At 42.3% G+C, this 18,038-nt stretch overlaps 1 protein-coding gene across 3 annotated transcripts in view; it reads left to right on the top strand.

The window, feature by feature from the left end:
* Positions 1-158: 158 nt before the first annotated feature.
* ahctf1 (AT hook containing transcription factor 1) overlaps positions 159-18,038 on the top strand; it is a 20,890-nt gene continuing 3,010 nt past the window's right edge. For 2 of the 3 annotated variants that reach the window (XM_053428703.1, XM_053428688.1), the window contains exons 1-35: positions 159-372; positions 2,584-2,710; positions 3,304-3,454; positions 3,635-3,737; positions 4,288-4,468; positions 4,651-4,858; positions 5,317-5,433; positions 5,521-5,605; positions 5,742-5,892; positions 6,092-6,224; positions 6,387-6,568; positions 6,803-6,864; positions 7,503-7,631; positions 7,780-7,870; positions 8,085-8,174; positions 8,892-9,032; positions 9,582-9,686; positions 9,878-9,974; positions 10,274-10,397; positions 10,507-10,563; positions 10,984-11,130; positions 11,270-11,460; positions 11,547-11,691; positions 11,816-11,947; positions 12,076-12,223; positions 12,320-12,470; positions 12,555-12,662; positions 12,857-13,001; positions 13,112-13,327; positions 13,414-14,065; positions 14,264-14,443; positions 14,568-14,673; positions 14,787-14,908; positions 15,003-15,295; positions 15,471-17,936. In XM_053428703.1, coding sequence (XP_053284678.1) covers positions 2,590-2,710; positions 3,304-3,454; positions 3,635-3,737; positions 4,288-4,468; positions 4,651-4,858; positions 5,317-5,433; positions 5,521-5,605; positions 5,742-5,892; positions 6,092-6,224; positions 6,387-6,568; positions 6,803-6,864; positions 7,503-7,631; positions 7,780-7,870; positions 8,085-8,174; positions 8,892-9,032; positions 9,582-9,686; positions 9,878-9,974; positions 10,274-10,397; positions 10,507-10,563; positions 10,984-11,130; positions 11,270-11,460; positions 11,547-11,691; positions 11,816-11,947; positions 12,076-12,223; positions 12,320-12,470; positions 12,555-12,662; positions 12,857-13,001; positions 13,112-13,327; positions 13,414-14,065; positions 14,264-14,443; positions 14,568-14,673; positions 14,787-14,908; positions 15,003-15,295; positions 15,471-17,936 — 7,530 coding nt within the window. In that variant the 5' untranslated portion in view covers positions 159-372; positions 2,584-2,589. Of the gene's footprint in view, positions 373-423; positions 545-2,583; positions 2,711-3,303; positions 3,455-3,634; positions 3,738-4,287; positions 4,469-4,650; positions 4,859-5,316; positions 5,434-5,520; positions 5,606-5,741; positions 5,893-6,091; positions 6,225-6,386; positions 6,569-6,802; positions 6,865-7,502; positions 7,632-7,779; positions 7,871-8,084; positions 8,175-8,891; positions 9,033-9,581; positions 9,687-9,877; positions 9,975-10,273; positions 10,398-10,506; positions 10,564-10,983; positions 11,131-11,269; positions 11,461-11,546; positions 11,692-11,815; positions 11,948-12,075; positions 12,224-12,319; positions 12,471-12,554; positions 12,663-12,856; positions 13,002-13,111; positions 13,328-13,413; positions 14,066-14,263; positions 14,444-14,567; positions 14,674-14,786; positions 14,909-15,002; positions 15,296-15,470; positions 17,937-18,038 lie in introns of those variants that run through there. The other variant, XM_053428696.1, reaches the window with a different exon arrangement.

The raw sequence follows: 18,038 nt of genomic DNA, 5'->3' as shown, positions 1-18,038 counted from the left end.
AAAGTCTGAATAAAACTCATTTAAATTAAATCCAAACGCATTGTATTTCAAGAAGACAGTCCTTCGATCCTCAGATGTATGTCCACAGATGAGAAATTGAAAAAGTAGGAATTACCCCCAACCACATGGGGGCGGTGTTTTGTAAGAAGCCAGGGTGACGCACAGGTCGAGCATGGAGCGCTTCTCTTCTTCGGGAGTAGCGCGTCTGAAACCAGGAGCATTTCGTGTCCCCCGAAGCGACCGGAGGGCTTCACGTATGACTTGTTTCTTACGAAAGAGCGGATTATGACACAAGAAAGAAGAAGTTGGGAGACGTGTCAAGGAAAACCAAACATTCGTGGCGCTGTTAAAGCCGTCACCATCGTTGGACAGGTAGTGAGCCGCTAACGGCTGCAGCAGCATCTTGTGGTCCATTGCATCACGTTTTCCAGCGCAAAGAAATCAGAGAGCTAGCCTCGGCTAGCTCCGTGAAAATCACATATGCTGGTGAAATCACAAAAAGGATTGACAGAAGAACTGGATTCGTCGCTTCCGAAGATCAACTGTACGATGCTGTTGCTAATCGCTACAAGCTGGTTTCACATAATGGGGCTTCAGAACGATTACACTTGTGTAGCTAAGTTTACACCATCTATCTGCCGTTATCTATCTATCTAAATTCACAGACTCCAGTGAGGACTGGTCATGTCTCTGGTGACAGAGAGTCGTTTTATGTTAGCACCGGGTAAATGTCACTCCTGTTGTCCGCTTCATTAAAACCAGCAGTCACTACGTTAGCTAAAGTAGCAACGTACCCCCGGTTTGTCTAGCTAGCCAGCCTCACTTTGCTAACTCGTTACTCTCGGCGGATTCAAATACCTTTTTATTGGTTGAATGTTCATCGGCTTCGCTGCACAAGTCCCGCATCACACTTATAATCATTTAACAACGGATGTAACTTGACATAACTTATTTGCTATAACCCCTAAATGAACGATGCTTTTAGCTAGGCTAACTTAGCTAGCTCAACTTTAACGGCGAGCTCTCGGAGACTGTAATCCTGCGTGACCTTGCAAGCTAACTGGGTAGCCTGCTACTGTAACTGGGGAAGAGTGTAAGGCAGCTGTTAGTCCTCATTCGGGGACAACTAACACGGGCTTTTCGCCCCAGCGTGTCATTGTTCTCAGGTGGAGAGCAATCGATCGTTTGTTTACATTATGTCAAGTTAGCTCGATGCTAAAAAGCGCAGCTGCTGGTGCTAATATTTACTCCGCAGGTGCTAAGGAACCAGCTAGTACTAGCCAGCTATCTGACGTTTGAACTTGAACTTTTAAGTCTTAATCTTGATTCATGTGTCTGACGGTTATCTGTGGAAGTTGCTCTGGGTTGTAACAAGCTGTTAAAATTCAAATGTTACGTGGTGTCACATTCAAACCAGACAAGTACTGATACACGTGAGCACTATATGGTGTATATGATGATGCTTCATTTGTTATTGCTGGAGTTAATTAGCTGGTGTAATTATGTCTGTAAAAGTGTAGCGATGCTTTTACGTGACAGCTTGAGCTTGTTTTCTTTGCAACGGTGATAAAATGCCTCCATATTTCCTCTGTAACTTCGGCATGTGGCAGCGCAGTGACAGGCGTGTTGCGCGGGAGTTCACTTGAATCCGCTGTGTTTTCCAATGCGGTCACAGAGGGCAGTATTGTGTCCAATCTCACACACTGTGCAGCTGACGGGGAAACTTTTCATTCAGGTGGTGTTGCCCTTTAAAGCACCACTGTTTGTACCAGATCCTGGAGTTAGTTGTGTGTTGCTGGATTATTTGTGAAGTCGCAATGTTGCGAGAAACACAACATTCACAGTCTTGGGTCAGTTATGGTAAATTTACTGCATGAGAAGTAAGTTGGGACAGACACAGGTTAAAACCAACTACCCGTGTTGAGATCATGAATTTTTTTAATGTTTATGGATCTCTGACGGAGGATATGGGAAAGTGGCTTAAAACTTAAACTGAAATTTCACAATTGATTAATGACATCTGACCAAAGATTATTACACTTTAGAAGTATGAGAGTAGTGTGGTTATCACCTGCCTCTAAATGTTATTGACACTGTTTGTTAGTCTGGTGAAAAATATAAAAAGCAACATCAGGTCATGCGACCCACGACTTTAAATGGTATTTTGTTTTAGCGCTTCATTAGAACTCACTGACAAACCCCACATCTTCCAACAGATGTGCAGCAGTGTGCCATGTGTTTGTTGTCGCCCCAGTTGTCAGCACGTTTGCTGACAACACATTTCCTGACAACTGGGAGTGCAACTGTTGTTTGAATGAAAGACCTCTTTTGTAATGTAAAACCTGTCAGATAAAGCCTGAAGTGGAATTGTGGAGTTGGACAGGTTCAGATTGGGTTTACCACAGATTATGTTTTTACTGTTAGTTATTGGTATTTAATCAGTTAGACAGTATCTAGCGCAAGGTTATGTTATGTTTAATTTTTTTTTTTTTAATCATGTAACTTTAGCAAAAATGTCACTGTGTTTTGTCAGAACTATACTTGGACTGTTAATAATATACTCTATGTCCTGTGTTTATGCAGTGAACAATGCATGACCTGACTGCCCAAGTCACCAGCAGCCTGCTGCCTTTCCCTGGAGTGACTGTAGATGCTCTAGGGGAGGATGACATTGCTCTAGACTCGGTTCTTCAAGGGAACTTCACTGTTGGTAAGCCTATTTTTACTGATCGATCAATTCTATAAATTTATATTCTTCTTAGATTTTAACCACTAATCTTTTCATTTGCAAAATATACACACATTAAACATACAACTCGTTGATAACAATGTATAATTTTTGAGTCATTGATACTCTATGAAGTATTTGAAGCTGTTGCAGCATCCTGGGCTATTAAAGACGACAAATTAATATACACCTCTTTACCATTTTTTGGGGTCGCGGATTATGAACTCGTTTTTAAACATAACTCAATAATAAATAAGCTACTTATGATGAAATACACAACACACTTAATACCTCATATTATATTCCTTCAAGACATAATACCATAGTCATTCATCTGTTAAAAGCCCTCACCAGAGTTGTGAAATTGTGACTCCATGATATGCCTGCAGCAACAATAATTCTGTAGATGTGGTAATGACATTCTTAGTATATAATTTTGCATAGTTTCAACAGCATAAAAACACAAGTCACTGCAGCATAATGAGTAAGACCTAATTTTAAACAAGTTGCTATTTGAGCTTTGAAGTTTCATAAGTTTCAGTTGATAACATAATTCTTTTTTTCTGTGTGTGAAGGTCGCAGCGGCCTGGCCTGGCTAGTCTGTGGCCCCCATCTGGAGGTTGTCCATGCAGTGACAGGAGAACGGCTGTCGGCCTACTGCTTCAGTGGCGGAGGGGAGCAGCCACCCACTGTCCTTGCTGCCAGGGACTTCAGCTGGCTCAAACGGTCAGTGCTTTCTCTATTTCTTTTATGGTCCCTTGTTTGTCACTTTTAAATGTGGATTGTAATGAGGGTTAGTTGACATTTCAATTTCTATATTTTGTAACAAAAGACATATTTATTTAAATATCTAATGACTTCGCTTTGGAAATATCGAATATTAACTCTTTATTTTGAATTATCTAGGTCTGGCCTGCTGGTTGGCTTGGAGGAAGCAGAGTGTAATTTGCTGTGTCTCTATGATTTGGGACTGTCGAGGGTGGTCAAAGCTGTGGTCATACCTGGCAGGGTGAGTTACCGCTGCAACAGTGTCTTCCTCTGTCCTCACTAGTAGAGATGATCTATCACACCAGGATAACTGTTCAATAAATAAGCAACATAAAATGTTGTATGGTTTGAATCTAAATGGTCATTCAAAGACTGGTTAATCATCATTGTAAGGCAATATTTCAAACACTAGGGCTTTTATTTAATGATCCAAGCACATTGTCTAAACTGCATGGCATGCCTTCCCACATCTCATTTTAAGGCCAACATGTGCAGCTTCAAGCTGGGTATAAGGTGGGGGCGTTATTAATTTGTTAGAATACAAAACAAGATTGTGTGCCTTTTGAAGGGAAGTAGAATACATGACACAAATGTTTAGTCACTTGGTCAATACATAGCAGCACCTCCTTTTGCAGAAATCACAGAATGCAAATTTGTTTTTAAACTTTGACTTCCGGAAACACTTATGTCAGGACAAAGTTTTTTTTTTTTAATCTTAGCATTGTATAATTAGTGTTAAAAAATAATCCACCCAAGGTACAAAACCTGAACATGTCCTTTCTCTCTTCTAGATTACAGCCATTGAGCCATTGGTGAGTTATGGTGGAGCAAGCACTTCGACACAGCACCTCCACCAGAGTTTGCGCTGGTTCTTTGGCATCGCTGCTGTAGTGACAGATGTCGGTCATGTTCTGCTTGTGGACCTCTGTCTCGATGACCTGTCCTGCAGCCAGAGTGAACTGGAGGCTTCAGGTAAGGAGAGATAGAACATGGGTTCGGTTTATAGGTATTTGCATGCTTGTCTGTGGTGTTCTCTTTGTTTGAAACCTTTATTTGGTAGAAGAGCAAAGGTCAGTTTCAGGTAAAGTGTTTATATGTGGAAATCTACGGCTCTATTGTAGAACCCCCCCCCCCTTTTTATTTTCTGTTCACAGCCCTGCAGGTAGTGACCAAATCTCCTGCTGAGATCCCCAGACTCAGAGAAGTCAGCACCAGGCAAGGCAGACATCTTTGTCTCCAGCTGAATGGGCCCAGTGGAGTGGGAGCAACAGCTCTGCAGTACATATCCAGGACCAATCAGTTGGCAGTTGGATTTTCTAATGGATACTTACAGCTGTGGAACATGAAGACACTTAAGAAAGAGTGAGGTTTTGTTTTTCTTCTAACTCCAGACCTGGCACTGGTTAACTGTCACTCCTGTTGTCAGCGTTGTTAACGCCAGCAGTCACTATGTTGGCCACCCTCACTTTTTTATTTACCGGCTTCTCTTGGAGAATTCAAATACATTTTATTGTTTGAATGTTCATCAACTTCGCTTTACAATTTCTGCATTAGAAAGAAAGGAGGATGTGTGGATTTAGAGCTTTTTCTTTTGAAATAAGGACATCTTGTATTATTACTGTTAAGCATCTCATACTTAGTATTCATATAACAGTAATGTAAGTTTACCTAATTATAGCCATGTAATGACTGGTCTGTACTTTTTTAATTCATAGGCACCTCTAATATTTATGCAATCGTATACCATTTATGCATACAGGGATTTGAGGATGATTTTAAAATGTGTTTGTACTAACTGTTGATTGATTGTTCATTTGTAGATACAACTCCCTGCTAGAAGGTGGCGGTGTGGCTGTGTATGCCTTCACCTTTCAGGAGCCAGAGAATGACCCCAGGAACTGCTGCTACCTCTGGGCAGTCCAGTCGTCTCAGGACCTGTAAGTCTTATATATTTCAATTAGTCCACCCAGACAAGTTTGTTTCTATGTTCTTATTTGTCCTCTACACCTCTCATCCTCATGCAGCGAAGGGGATACTGTCACCCTCCGTCTGCTTCAGCTGGCCTTCAGTGAACGGAAGTGTCTGCCTTCTGGCAAGATCCTCTATGAGGTCTTTAATTCATACAATATTATTGTATTATTACAGTATATATATATATTTTTGTCTTGAATTAATAATCCCATGTCGGCCCCTGCAAAATGTAACTTGATTTATCGTCCTCCCTCTTTGTCTATCTGTCTCTCAGGGTCTGGAGTACTGCGAGGAACGCTACAGTCAGGAGTTAAGTGGCGCAGCTTTCCCTCTCAGGGCTCAGACCACAAACACCCGTCTGCTGAGCTGCCAGACCATCGAGAAATTCCGACCCCACCCTGACAGGGATGACAGCATGAACGAAGGTTAGTCTGCTTCTCCCGAGGTTCTCAGTGGTTTTATTCAATTTTTTTAATTAAATTTTAATATGTTTCAGTGTTGTCAAAAGTAATCTTAAATGGGTTTAAAATGGCGAATAGGCACATTTTGTTTTCTTTCTCTGTGCTGTAACTACTTGCCGTCTCATTTCTCGATCCATTCGTCCTCACTTGTTTCCATTTTCAGTTGCATCTCCAGACACCAGTGTTTCTATCTTCAGCTGGCAAGTCAAAGCCTATGGTCAGGGAAATCTATCGACCTACATTGGGTTATTTGACATCAATCGGTGGTACCACGCACAAATGCCGGATTCTTTAAGGTACATTGGAAACTAATTTGCAGCTTTTTTAAGAGACTTCTTCAATTGAAATTATATTGACCCAAGGTTCAGAATGTTTTGTGTCTGTATATAGTTGTCCTGGAGTGGCTGTTTGATTTACTGCAACACTACATTTCACTTGCACCTTCTGTATTGTGGTAGAATCGGAGAGTCTCTGCAAAACTGTCCCTACTTGGCAGTTTGGTCTCTGGACCCAGTGGTGAAGATGGTGTCCCCACACGCTCTTCTGGATGTGGTAGTACATGACCGCAGCTTAAGCAGGGGTCTGCCCTTCACATGTCCCCCACCAGAACAATATTTTAACCCCACTACGTACAACTTTGGTAAGTAGAGACAGTGTGTGTACCAACATCTCAATCTAATTGTCTGTGTAAATATTGAAGGACATTTGAATATGCTGTATTAAATAATCTCCCTGGTCAATCAAAAAAAAAAGTCGTATCCGTTGCATCTTTGTCTCGCTTTGAAAGTTGCATGTGAAGCCATACCTTGGTTTATTGTTGAAATGTGATTTCACTAAAAAGGTTTATAGACTACTTTCCTTTTTTGTGTTACAGATGCTACCTGCTTGCTCAACTCTGGGATCGTTCACTTAACCTGCTCTGGGTATCAGAAAGAGGCCAGTTTCATTAATTCGTTTTTCTATTTCACCACATTAGGCCTCTTCCATGTGACCAAAATCTCATAACCCAGTCAAGGTCCTTTCAAATCAACATAACGATATATATCGTAACGTTATCTGTATAAATAATATTATAATTTATTTCATTTTTTTGCCATTAAGTGTGACACAAGCAAAAGCTGTGGTCAGTCCTTTTCCTAAATCAGGACTGTTCACTCTCTTACATTTTAGTTTTTCCAGTCATGCCAATTTCCTGCCTGCACCTGTGTTATGTAGACGAGCACAGAGCACTGTCCAAATATCATCTTAAAGAATGATAAGTTGAACTAAATAAAACAATTTTTTTTTGTCGCTTGTTATATATTGTGTCAGATCTCACAGTTGCAAACCTTGTTTATTTTATCGTATTCAGTTATAAGAAGTGGATATATGCAAATGCAACCATAAATTGTTTCTGCTTAAGTTTACAGTTTCCTCTGTATTAATGGAACATGATATTTTTCTTGTGTGGCCTTGATTTCATGTTTATAACTATTGCATTACACAATATTACTGTTTAGCTGGTGTTTAATTAGGTGAAGATTGTCGCATGGAAAGTAGGCTTCTCTTAAACCTCCATATTGTCATTAAAACAGACTCTGAGCTTTTTAAAGAAAGCTGCTCCTTGTTCCAGTGATTCCATCTCCACTAGCTACTCTCGCTGCCTCATGTCTGGCCTACTCTCCGCTCGCCTGTCTGACACTCAGGCCTCCAGTCTCTCTCAGGTACACATTCAGCTAACATGCAGTCCCTCTTTCTGTTCATGTTTAAACAAATCTATCATCTGAAAACATAATATACAAAATAATACACAGAAATTAAATATATTTGCTTTTTAGTTTTGAAATTAATCATATGCAACCTTGACTTCAGGAGGAACAGTTGGATGCCATCTTGTCAACAGCAGTGGAGACCAGCTCCCTGGGACTGATCACTGGCTGTATAAAGCAGTGGACTGCAGAAGGTGAGCAGACAAGCTTTCCAATTGTTTCTCAACCCTACACCCCAACCCCCTTTTTACCCATGCAGTATGTGGTGAAGATGTCCCCTCAGTGTTGCTCTTGACTTCATCTCACATATGTAGACATAAGCACCTTAAATTTGTAAAGCACTCCTCTGCGTACATGCCACAGCTGCTGTCCACGCTAGTTTCCTCAAATTCTTTTCTTCTTCCACAGAACAACCAGGCTCTGCATTGAACCTGCGCTACATCCTGGATTGGGCCTGGAACAAAGTAGTTCAGACAAAGAAGGAACTGGACGGCATCTGTATGTTTTCATATCACGCTCTTCCTTATTTCCAGGCTCATAAACAATGTTATAATGTGAGATGTTCACATTAACAGTTTGAAATGATTAGGTAAATGTATTTAAAAGGTAATTCCTGCGAGACTAAAGCTGAGACATCAGACTGCTCTTAACATGAGGTGTCAATAGTCTTTTTCTACTTCAGCAATAAGCTGCTGTTGGCTTGTCAGTGTTTTCTTTTATGCAGTTATCCATTTCAAGCACAGCCAGTCCACAGGCGTTTATCATAATCCAGTATAAAAATACGTGACTGAGCAGCTCTGCTAATGCTAGCAACATCAGCTTTGGTATTTCCCGAGGGAGGTTTTTTCCCAACTAAATTGGCATTCCGCACATTTCCAGCACGTACAACTACCAACATGGGGAAAAATAGATTATTTCATATACAGTTTCTGATTGAAACACTAAATTCACTGTTGTGTCACACAATTAATTGGAAATGGGCGTAATATTGACCAAACAGGTGTGTAATCTTTGTTGCTGCTGATGTTTGTTCTGTCTACTCAGGTCAGACCGTCAACCAGTTAAAAAACCCTTCTAGAGGCTTTAAAGAGGCCGAGACTAAAATGGGTTATATGTATACTTGGACTGGCTGTTTCTATGCTGTTCTCAGTTTGTTTCAGTGTACAAACTGGTTTTGAACTGTTGCTTGCTTTTTGTGTCTGTTTGTTTTTGCAGGTGCACCGCTGTTTGACAGCTCCTCCAACTTTACAGACCCTCAGACCTTACAGCTGCTGCAGCACAGCCAGAGACTGCTGGGTAACCTCAGCACCATCTTCCACTGTCTGCTCAATGAAGCTCAGGAGCTCACACAAAAAGGTGCAGTGTCTACACGCAAACAATCACATCTGTTGATAAACTACTGATTGGTGTAAATATATCATATGCAGCCATATCTGTCAGTATTTCAGACAGGGAAGTGTTTTGGATAAAGCATCAATCCAGTGTGATTGCACTCTTTGGTGGACTTTCACTTTTTTGGGCCTCTGGTCATTCAAGCCATTTTCATTCTCCCAGAGTCTGCCTTTCACAGTCGAAGGTTCTCTGCAGTTGATTCCCAGGTATACCATTTGCTGGGATTAAACCCTAATGTGTGCAACTGAGACACATTTTCCAGAAATGGCAATAAACCATAAATCACTATAGTGTTCACTTGAATTCAACGTTAATGCACAGTGCAGCCATGCAGGATTTTTATGTCGGTGTTGTTGAGGGTCTTTTTAATTTCTGACTCCCCGGTTCAAACAGAACATATTATAATTGGAATTTTAATTCCTTGTTTAGTGGTCAGCCGTGTCCTGTAGCTGAGAATCTGTTTTGAGTAATTTGTTGTTATTGAAATGTTGTGGTTATCTTCTTGTTTTGTAGGTCTGATGGGGCTGATCAACAAGAACATGGTGTCCAATCTGATTTCCAAGTACGCTCAGGTGGTCCTCTGGTTCTGTCGTACCGGCTTACTGCCCGAGGGATCAGGTAAAAAAAGTGCAGTTGACAAGAATGAACCAACAAATATTCTTTAAATAGAAACATTCTGCCCTGCATAGTAACATTTCTGAATCAAGGTGTCTTTAAGCATTTGCCTACATCTGTATTCAGCTTTTTTCTCCTCTCACACTCACCCACCCACTCACTCTCACACACACACCCAATCACACACACATCAGATGACGATGCTCTCCAGATCTCCAGGCCTTTCTACACCCACTCGGTCATCAGCAACTATTATACTATACGCAGAGAGGAGCTCACCAGACTCTCTAAGTGAGTACTCTTTGTTCAATAGCAATAAAGATTAATCCCAAATTGCCATCATTCCAAATCTAGGGCAATAGCCATAAGATTTATTTATTAATAACTAGCACCAGTCTAGAAAATGTTAGAATGAGTAATGTCCATCTCGGTCTCCTCTGTTAGGATCTGGACTTGAATCAGAAGTCCTGTAATGTACTTTTGTCTGTGTAATGTAATTACTGGTCATCAAGCCTTTCTTTTAAAATATCTTGAACTGGTGAAATTGCATGAGATAATCTAATGCTGAAACTCCCTCGTTGCCTTGCCAGGGGAAAGTGGTGTGCAGACTGCCTGATGATTGACGGCTTGGTCGGTCAGTGTGGTGAACGCTTGACCAACCTGTGGAAAAGGGATGAGGGTGGGACTGGGCAGTATCCCCCACCTACACTACATGTAAGCATTTAGAAATGAATTTGACTCATTTTGTATCAATACAACTGACACATCTGCTGTAGCAACGCTGTAAAGAACAGGATATTAATTATTTGTTTTTGATCCACAGGCCTTGTTGGACATTTATCTGCTGGAAAACATTGATGAAACTGCCAAACATTCAATCGTATCCTTTATTGTCTAAAAAAATACTTCAAAAGCACTACATCAGTTATTAATTAGCAATTTTGCATTCACTATTGAGCATGTGGTTTTAAGAAACAGTAAAGAAATTAGAATAATTCTATTATAGAAAACAAACTTTAGGCAAAATTACAGATTTGGAAGCTGTATTTAATTGTCAGGCATGCTGTGAGCTGTTTGCATGCAGGTGAGAGGTTTTGTAGCTTATTACAAAATATATTGAAAATATGTTCACATTATGTTTAGTTTGGTATTAGTTATTGTTGGGTTAGTTATTTTAAACACTATTCCAATGTCAGGGTGTGATGTTTGTTTTATTTATCATGATAGAAAACCATAAGCCCTCCTGTGGTTGGACAAAATCAAACCTACTACTTGTAAAAGCCTTGACCTGTTGTCTCAGGTTATTTACCTGTTGCTGGATGTCATGCACTCCTTCCCCGACAAGGACGGAGCATCAGTGCACTCTTTTCCCTCAGCCTTTTCAATCCCTGTTGGGCTGGTGAAACTAGTACAGGGCCTTTGGTTGCTGGACCATCACGGCCATCAGGTTCTCAAATTTGAATTACATTATTCTCTAATTTGGACAATGAAACCCTTAATGCTTCTTAAAATCACCACCGTGATATAATCCCTCAGTTAATCTTTGAGCTCTTTCTTAATGTAATTTTCTTCTTTGTCCTGATCAGAGTTCATTTGAGCTGCTCCTGCATCCAGCTGCCTCTCAGTGTCAGTTTGAGTGGCAACACGAGCGTGTCCTGAACGCTCTCATGTGCCAGGGCCAGCACTCGATCGCTCTGCGATATTTCCACATCACAAAGCTCCCGATTTCCTCCACCTCCCAGGCCAAACTCTGCCTCTCTGTACTGCTACACAACAGGTAGCTTTTTGAAATTTTGAAACTGTGAAACGTGTTAGCCTTACAAGTGTCCCCTTTATTAAACAGCCAGTTTGCGCTTTTTCCAGGTGTCTCATAGAGGCGTGGTCTTTAGTTCGGCAGCATTCTAACCGCCTCAATATGGCTGAGCTGATGGGCTTCCTGTACGAGAGCTGCCAGGAGCTTGGCCTAATCAAGGAGCTGCTCAAACTGCCCCTTGGCCTAAGTGAACAGGTCAGAAAGCATGGATTTAATGTCCGCATTATTGAAAACCAATAGTTATTCTGCTGGTAGATTGTTCTTTCTTTAGGTTGTAAAGTTGATGCCTAAACTCCTGGTTCTTGGGTTTGTGTTTCAGGAGTGTTTGGAGAAGTTTCTTCAGAGCACAGGAGGTCTCCAAAACAGAGAATTACTGATGGTTCATTACCTCCAACAGTCCAACTACATACCTGCTCTGCAGCTCAACCACAGCCTTAAAATGGATCTAATGGTATGTTTGACACACCACAATTATCAAAACATTAACTTGATATGTAGTATGAGATATTTATGTTACAGCAGTCCAAATTAAGGTGTTCCATGTGATTGATAATCCTATTTTATTATATCTGCTCCTAGAATGAGCGAGACCCAAAGCTGAAAGAACGAATCAACACCAGGAACTCTATAATGGATCAGTATGGGAAAGTTTTGCCAAGAGTCCAGAGGAAACTGGCAATGGAGAGAGCCAAGCCCTACCAACATCCATACACCATTCACAGAGAGGGTATGGAGGATGAATTACCTCCATTCATCACATGTTGACACAGTGGGAAAGTATCAAAATGATGACATTAGAAACTTTTCAAACACTGTTTTCCAGTTTCTCGACCGCAGCCACTGTCGACTATCACCAAACGCTCTGCCAGTGAGAAAGTGATGTCCAGGGCTGGATTTATCAACAGCGTCCTGACCAAGATTGAGGAGGTGTGGTTAGGCAAAGATGCAACACCACAGTCCTCCCCATCAAACAAGTGAGCACATGATATCAAAGGTAACGACTTTAATTGTTGTTGTTTTTTCTTTCGATTTAACATTTTTCATGTTGTTTCTTCCAGCTTCCGGGCAGCTGCTATTCGGAGTCCAAGCCCCAGGTCCTCGTCTTCAGCTCTTCCTGATCCCTTCCTCAGAACTCCCATCAACATGACCTCCAAACGAAAGTCAAGGTACTTTCAAAAGAACAACAGTGACTGTGAAGAAAATTACATTTGAACATAAAAGGAAACATGTATTTAATAGCTTAAAGCGTTTGTCTATCTGGAGTTGAGCTTTTTTAAATATGTACACATTCAAAACAACCAGACTTCGGAAAAAAATCAAGTAGATATTTGACCATCCATTCCTCATTTATGGAAACCAGGCTGATGGACTTGGTGGTTCAACCCACCTGTCAGAGCCCTCAGCCACTTCTCAGCACCCCCAGACCCCCAAGCTCATGGGTTTCTCCAAAGAGCATCAGCAAAGCACCTGAACTTAGTCTACTGCAAACACCACAGGTCGTCAAGGTACGTTGACTAGTGTGGATTTTTTTGTTATATTTATAAGTAATTAACTTTGTATTTGGGGGAATTTTAATAATTTGTTGCTTGTATTTTTGTATGTTTTGTTTTCTCAGCGAGCTCGGGCCTTGGCTGCCTCTGGCCCGGTGTTCTCAGCCTTCACCCCACAGTCCATCCTCCGCAGCAGCCTGAGGCCAACACCTGTCGCCACCCCTTCTGCTTCTCCAAGGCGCTCAATCACCCCACCGCTCCGCAGCAAAGAGAGCCGCATCACTTTCATCGAAGAAGCAGAATCTCCTGAACCAGAGAAGGGCATCAGATGGACCAATGGGGTAAGAGGCTCTTTCACACAAACAAACAAAAAACATTTTGGTTCCACTGCATCTGTAACCCTCTTTGGAACTGTTTTCTCCTCCAGATCGCAGCAGACAGTGAGATCAGCTTGCTGACCAGAAGCCCAATAATGTCAAGGGCTACAGCTAAAAGCTGGTCTTCACAGCCAGCTGATGAGGAAGAGGATGCAGATGAGGAAAGGGAACAACCTCATGTGACGTTCTTGCCTCCTGAAGGCGGGGTCCCCTCACCTCAACTGAGAGGCTCTGAGAGTGAGTCATCCTCCATCCATGAAGCTGTAGAAACCAAACCGTCAGATTCAACGCAAGCTCAAATCAGCCTGAGCTTTGACACCAGTCAGACATCTGTCCAGTCAATAGACACCACCCTCGAGTTCTATGATGCACCTTTATCACAAGAACAGGAAATAGAGGAAGAGCACGTAGGCACAGAGGAAGATGAAGAGGTAGTGACACTAAACATTAAAGCTTCAACTGAAAATGAGGAAACAGAGGAGACGCACTCACCAGCCACTGAGCCATCCCCAGTTCAGACGTCAGAGAATATAGAGAAGGAAGAAGAGGAAGCACAGGAAGATGAAGTTATGGAGATTGGTCTTGATGAGGAGGTGGAAAATGAAGAAGATGTTCTGTCTGAAAAGGAGGACGAACAAGATGTTGAGTCAAGTAGCAAAGAAGATGCTGCAACTATTGACCACGAGGAGACACCTAGTCAAGGTAATTCAATCGCTCAATTTGTTTTCACATGATGTATTATTAGAGGTGGGATGTTTCACACCAGCACTGATTAGTACCAACATTCAAAGATGTGTTCTATAAAATGTTACATTTTCAGAAACTAAAGGTTTGGAAAAAAGTGTGTTTGTTTTCTGAATTTCTCTAACACAATGATCATCCTATTTTATTTATCACCAGTGTTTAACCTGGTAACTGAGATCACAGACTCTGGAACAGAGGTCGAATCTCAGGATCAACCAGCGATCCCCCCCGAACAGGAAGTCCTGGCAATCGTCACTGAATCCATAGAGGTCACCCAGCATCTGAAACCTTTAGAAGATGCAAACGAACCCGAGGAGGATCTGGAACAATCAACAGGTTCATATATACGCAATACATTTATACTGTAAATTCTATATACTCCTAACCAATGCTACAGATGTGCCACCTATTAACTTGCATATTGAAAAATGATGCTGATGTTTTGTGTTGATTTCAACAGATCTGACTGAGTTTGTGCAGCAGCAGCTGTTTGGCAGCGACCTGTCTCCTCCACTCACCCGCTCAGGAATTCACAATGCATCACAGATGCAGATGTCATTCGACAGGTATGTACCATAACTAGTATAAAATCACTATAAAATGTCTTATGCTCTTTTTTTTCTTTCTGTAGCCTCATCAGCTTCTGATCGGTTCATTGTTTTGTTTGTGTTTCTCCCAGAGAGTCACTAGGTGAGGTTGAAGAGGAGGAGCAGGCAGCTGTCGAACCTCCCACACTTTTCACCAGCCAGAAATCAAACACCTCTGTGACTTCCTCTGAGCCGACTGGCACGGACTCCCACTGTGAGGAAGATTGTAAAAATTCATATTTACACAATGCGAATATACCTCTCACATTTTCTCAAAGGCTGCACTTCTCTGCTTTGTTTTGTCCTAGCTGTTGTGAGTGTAAATGACAGTGAAGAACTCTCTAGCCCTGTGTCTGAGGAGGAAGAAGATGATGATGATGATGATGAAGAAGAGGAGTCTGATCAAGCTGAGGAGGAAGAAGAGGAGGAGGACTCTGGTAGTGAGGTGGAGATCATTGAGGAGGTGCAGGGCAATGGGAGGCTGCCACCCCTCAAAGCTAGTTCAGTGTTTGTACAACAAGGACACGAGCACTTCCTGCCGAGTCTGTCGGAGCAGGAGGCTGCGGAGTTCTCCCTGATCCCACCCGGAGCAGAGATGAAGGTAACCAACACCGAGCTGATTAGATGACTAATGAAAAAATTCATCAGCAAACATTATTTTGTAATATCTGCTTAACTAAATATGCCAAATATTCAGATCCAGCTTTTGAATTTACTTGTTTTACTTCTACACTGTAGGTTAGCAACTAACCTTGTTGTGTTTCTCTCCTATAAAGATTGTAGAGGAAGACATGGAGGGTGATGTGGTGATGGTGAGACTCGGGGAGAATGAAGACGAGATGGAGGTAGAGGAGGACGAGGAGCAGGGCTCATCATACATGGAGCTTAAACCCTCCACCACTCTTATGGTTCCTCTTGAACTTGTGGAGGGACAACACGGCCTGGTTGATAGTGCTCAGCTGGATCTTCCTGTGATCCATCAAATGGTTGTGCCAGACAACCCAGAGAATGATACTCACTGCGACTTCTCTCTGATGCTCGATATGGACGAGGTTGAAAATAAAGAGGCGGACAAGCTACCTATTGAGAATGATCTGCCTCCCTCCGATCTCTCCACCCAGCCTCCAGTAGAGGAGGCTAGTGAGGAGCTTGTGGTCAAACCTGATGTTATTCTTTTGGGAACAGATGACCAGGATACACCCCTGTCTGAGGAAGTATTACTAGATGACCAGAGGTTAGAGATGGACATCCTAGATTCAGATGAGGTTGATGGACTGACAGAATCAGAACCTGTAGAATTCCAAACTGACCAACAGGCTGAAGACACTGATGCAACTCAGGAGAAAAATGTGCTGGAGGATTCTGAGTTGGTAATGCTGGTTGAAGATCCTGAACCTACACCAACTCCAGTGGGAGAACTCTCAACAGTTGTGGACGACGATGAGTCTGAGGCCAAAAAAGATGCTATTGATGAGAAGCGAGAGGAGGAGGAGGATACACCAGAACCCGAGAACCAAGAAGAACCTGAAGAGAAGGGGCCTGTTATTAAAGATGCAGAGATTGTACCCAGTACAGAGATGGTGCCTGCTATGGAGGAGTATCTGCAGGACAGCAGAGTCTTGGAAACAGAAGAGCTTACCAGAGAGGAAGTCACAGTAGAGGAGGAAACCAAAAATGCTATAGAAGAGCTCAACAGAGAGGAAAGCGCAGAAGAGGATGAAACAAAACAGACGATAGAAGAGCTCAACACAGATGAAATCACAGAAGAGGAGGAAACAAAAAATACCATAGAAGAGCTCAACAGAGAGGAAATCACAGAAGAGGGGGAAACAAAAAATACTATAGAAGAGCTCAACACAGAAGAAATCACAGAAGAAAAGGAAACAAAAAATACCATAGAAGAGCTCAACAGAGAGGAAAGCGCAGAAGAGGAGGAAACAAAACAGACGATAGAAGAGCTCAACACAGAGGAAATCACAGAAGAAAAGGAAACAAAAAATACCATAGAAGAGCTCAACAGAGAGGAAATCACAGAGGAGGGGGAAACAAAAAATTCGATAAAAGAGCTTAACAGAGAAGAAATCACAGAAGAAAAGGAAATGAAAAATACGATAGAAGAGCTCAACACAGAGGAAATCACAGAAGAGAAGGAAACAAAACAGCATATAGAAGAGCTCAACAGAGAGGAAATCACAGAAGAGGAGGAATCAAAAGGTACCATAGAAGAGCTCAACAGAGAGGAAATCACAGAAGAGGAGGAAACAAAAGTTACCATAGAAGAGCTCAACAGAGAGGAAATTACAGAGGAGGAGGAAACTAAAAATAATATTGAATACCTCAACAGAGAGGAAATTACAAAAGAGGAGGGAACAACAAAGAAAAAGAGGGGGAGACCAAAAGGAAAAAAAAATGAAAAGACACCTGTGAAACAGGTCTTGATCTCAAATTGCGAGCCAGAGGAACATCCTGTACCGGAGACCCCCACTTCCCAAAAGGAGACGACTCCTTCCACCCCAACACGGAGAACAACAAGAGGGAGGAGAGCTGTCACTTTTATCTCGCCTCTACAAGAGGAAACAGAGGAAGTTGTGGAGTCAGAGATGAGGGAGGTCCCTGCCACACCTCGTCAGACTCGTACACCCAGAAAAACCAATGTCCAAGCCAGCCCGCCTCGAAGAAGTACCCGCAAAGCTCTGCCAGAGCCTCCTAAAGACAAGGATGAAGACGAGGAGGCCGTGGACATCACAACGACATCAACCTCCAAGGCCTCTTCTCCAGCCAGACGACCGGTTTCCCAGAGGACTTCTTCAACAAGGACCACCCAAAAGACCCAGACTGGCAGTAAGGAGCCGCCTACAGCTACAGAATTTGAGTTTAAGAAGGAAGAGGACCTAGACAAAGAGTTCACACAGATAAAAATTGGTCGAAGAACGAGCTCCAAGACTCTTACTTCTTCCAAACCTAGCAGCACACAGGGCAACACTCCTCGAAAGAGCAGTCGCAGGATACTGAGCAGCAGTGAGTTGGAGACCTCAACATTGGAGATCTTGGAAGAGGAGAACGTACAGGAAGAAGTTTTTGCTCCCCCTTTCAAACGCAGCTCCAGAAAGATGAAGATGGAGGCGTCTGAGACGCAACCAGCACTGCTGGTGGAGGAAGAGGTGGGGGAGAGACGCCAACCTCCCAGCCCTGGCAGGACGACTCGACAGTCCAGCCGGGTCTCCCTGAATGTTTACCCACAGGTAAGGATTGAAATCTTTAAAAAGTTGTTAAATAAGCTGAAATTTAAAAAGATCATCTCATTCACCAGCATCTGTTCATATTAAGCCATTTTTGTTTGTTCT

This window comes from Pleuronectes platessa, chromosome 1 (assembly GCF_947347685.1).
Source record: "Pleuronectes platessa chromosome 1, fPlePla1.1, whole genome shotgun sequence".
Classification (NCBI taxonomy): Eukaryota; Metazoa; Chordata; class Actinopteri; order Pleuronectiformes; family Pleuronectidae; genus Pleuronectes; species Pleuronectes platessa.
The sequence above is the reverse complement of the archived record's forward strand: the minus strand, read 5'-3'. Positions and strand labels throughout refer to the sequence as shown.